This window comes from Cryptomeria japonica, chromosome 3 (genome assembly GCF_030272615.1).
Source record: "Cryptomeria japonica chromosome 3, Sugi_1.0, whole genome shotgun sequence".
Lineage (NCBI taxonomy): Eukaryota > Viridiplantae > Streptophyta > Pinopsida > Cupressales > Cupressaceae > Cryptomeria > Cryptomeria japonica.
This window is the reverse complement of record NC_081407.1, coordinates 791,903,233-791,906,295: the sequence shown is the minus strand read 5'-3', so window position 1 is coordinate 791,906,295 and position 3,063 is coordinate 791,903,233. Positions and strand designations below refer to the sequence as shown.

The following is a 3,063-nucleotide window of genomic DNA, read 5'->3' as shown; positions in this document are numbered from 1 at the left end:
AGGATATGACCATTACTTTCCTAAGAGTTGCACAAATGTATGAAAAATGGTCCTTCCACACCTCTTCGTACCCATTGTACACCAAGATCCAACTGCTAGTTATAATACTTACAAAGGATGATTTTTAAAACGTAAGCGTAGTGGCGACCGGCCGTATGAAATGTCCCTTAGAGATTAGGTTGCAATTGACATCAGAAGGTCTTCTATACACACGATATGACAAGTCAAAGTGGAATCCAAACTTCTAAAAAATAATATTTATTACAGGATATTATTGACACTGAAAGTTTTGTTGTACTCGGAATGCTTTTCGTTCCATACCGTCATGATTTCCATTACAAAATGTCCTCTCACTCCTTCCGTAAAAATAAAGATTCGTTTGTATAGTAAGTCATGCAATTATTTCAGGAAAACCCAACTCGCAGTTGGTGTAGGGTTTTAAACCTCCAAAGAAGGTCGTCAATATAATGTCCCAGCTTCGCTGAAAATATTCATGTGAAATTCGGGATCTGGGTTGTATTGTATCACATAGCTGAAAATATAGAGTCTGAGAGTGATCACAAATATGAATAGAGGTGAGGAACATAATCTGATCTTGAGGATCACGGCTTTCTTACTTTTCCTTGTTTCATTAATTATGATGTTAATCAGCAAAAGGAGCTCTGTTACAGTATCAATCTCTCTCGGGGAATATGGCACAACCTTCCAATATCGTTTCAATGATTACAAGCCATTCAGGCAAGCATTTTTTAGTTCCGTTTCTTTGTTTCTCCTTTAACTGTTTTCTGTCAAGAACATGCTTTGAATGACACACCAGGCTAAGCCTTTTATCAATCAATCAGGCTTGCAAATCATTTGCTGAACTTGTAAAGTTTTTAGGTTTTTCTGTCCTCTTAGCTTAGAGCCATGTTTTAAAAGTGGAAAAACTTAAACATCTAGCATGTTCTGTTTTCAATTCTAATCCCAACAGAACAACGGAGAACATGATCACTGTTTGTGTGAGGACTTTGAGGGTGTCTATTTGTCGATATGCTTTGTCGAAATTACTCTGTATTTCTATATAATTTTATAATCAAACTTTATTGATAGAATAGTTTGAAAATTTCATGTGTTGCAGATATGTTGTAGCTGTAAATATTATAGCCTGCGCATATTCCGTCATACGAATTATAGAAGAACTTACTGGCCTATCTGGAAGATTCTACTTTTATCTAAGCTTAATCTTCGATCAGGTCTGTGTTCAATTCCTTTTAACTACAAAATTGTAATTTAAAATTTCTGAAACTCTAAAAACATATGGGTCCTTAAAAAAAGGAATTGGTTTTGATGAAACAGCTGATGGCCTACATAGTTTTATCGAGTGCCTCCGCAGGCGTTGGGTGCATAATTTTAACAAAAGAATTGTTTGATGGTGGAGATATAGATGATGAAGGCGTGAGAAAGTTTGTGAAGTATGCATCAGCCTCAGTGAGTATACAACTTATGGGATTTTTGGTGATAGCAGGTTGTGCAGTAATATCAGGCTCTCCTGTTATACGCCTTTATAAGCTATTAATAGTTTGGGTGCCCAGGAGGTCCGTGCTACCAATAGTGATCTTTAGCAGTAAGGCGGTGCTTGGCAGGGACAATTTTGTATTAACTTAACAATGAAAAAGCATGAGATTTTAGCCATGTTGTAAAACCTAAATATCGCTTTTAGCTCTAATCTTGGAGAGGATAGGAACCTTATCCTCCTGAAAATGATGTTCGATAATACACTTTTAAGGCATATATGTAAATATTGTAGGCCAAAGTTTGGTAAGAGTGGTGTGATGTAGTTGTGTGGAAATTGAAATACAATGTTTCCCCAAGATTAACAATTGCTTTGGCTGTGTCGGTTAATTGATAAAACAGGGGTTTGGGATTCGTTTTGGCGTTGCCACCTCTACTTTCTAGAAATAAAAGTTCTTTTTGGTTGCGTGTTTCAATTTTCACCTATTTAATCAAAGACTTTATGAGAGCATGCAATCCACAATAATACGGTACCACGAAACTGTACGTATTCAACCATGCAATCTAATAATGGTAGGAAACATAATTTATCCACCTAATTTATAATGGATGAAGAATATTTGGCTAATTTATTGTTATAATTAGGTCATAAGAAGTTAGATGTTATATAATAATATTATAAAAAAGCTAAGTCATACTTGTCAATTTTTATAGTTACTTAATAAACATATATTATAGAAATTTTTTAATATAACAATAATTTTCATTAGTCAAATTTTGAAACTTATGTAGTTATCACTTCCAACACATAAAAATGATAAATATTCACTTATTTATTAATAACAGATTAAAAAATCATATTAGATTAATAGTATTGATAAGAGGGGTCTAAGCTATGGTAAAAATAATTTATTAAACTTTGAAAGATCACAATCAATTCTTCTTAAATGATAAATAAAGATCTTGTTTGTTTTCAAGATATTAATTGTCTTAGATGTATAAAAATACATGTGAAAGCTAAAATTAAATAACAAATTATTGTGACTAAATTTAATACATCAATTATTGTTTATAATGGGCATGGTTATGGTTATCCTTGAGAATATTTTTTTAACATTTAATCTTATTTCAACTTAATCCTTTATTCATTTTAAAAATAGATAATTCCATTCTCCATAGAAACATTAGGATATAACATGACTTCATTAATTTTAAGAGAAATCTAACATTCTTTAATTTTATTTAAAAATAGAATTTTAAGGTGCTATATGTTTTGTCTAATGTTGAAGTTACGATTTATTTGTAAGACATGGATACCAATGTTTAGAATCAGGGAACAACTATAGTACTTTAATTTCAAATATAGTTATTGTGTAGTACAAAGTCTTTTCTAATAGTTATGGCTTGAATTTAGGAAAAAGTTACTCTTATATAAGTATTAATCCTAATTTTAGCTATGGTTTGAAAAATTGTAGTGCTACATTAGATGACATCTTTACCTTTTTAAAAATATATCATACCACTAACTAATGCCATATATTACTATTGTAATGATTTCACCTTATAATACCA

General features: G+C 31.6%; 1 protein-coding gene across 2 annotated transcripts; it reads left to right on the top strand.

Moving 5' to 3' along the window:
• The first annotated feature begins 392 nt into the window (after positions 1–392).
• On the top strand, positions 393–1,889 carry LOC131060638 (CASP-like protein 2U2). Of its 2 annotated transcripts, none has more exons than XM_059217943.1 (3): positions 393–738; positions 1,118–1,232; positions 1,315–1,889. In XM_059217943.1, the coding sequence occupies exons 1-3, from the start codon at positions 566–568 to the stop codon at positions 1,642–1,644; spliced, it is 618 nt and encodes a 205-aa protein (XP_059073926.1). In that variant the 5' UTR covers positions 393–565; the 3' UTR covers positions 1,645–1,889. The 2 variants fall into 2 exon arrangements, with proteins under 2 accessions (XP_059073926.1, XP_057849932.2); XM_057993949.2 differs by having other exon boundaries at positions 398–738; positions 1,336–1,884.
• Positions 1,890–3,063: the final 1,174 nt, after the last annotated feature.

Bases quoted from the DNA above. Each gene is read 5' to 3' on its own strand.
- LOC131060638 (XM_059217943.1), top strand. From the start codon at position 566: ATGAATAGAGGTGAGGAACATAATCTGATCTTGAGGATCACGGCTTTC. The intron at 739-1,117 runs GCAAGCATTTTT...CATGTGTTGCAG, and splicing joins AATGATTACAAGCCATTCAG to ATATGTTGTAGCTGTAAATA. The intron at 1,233-1,314 runs GTCTGTGTTCAA...CCTTAAAAAAAG, and splicing joins TAAGCTTAATCTTCGATCAG to GAATTGGTTTTGATGAAACA.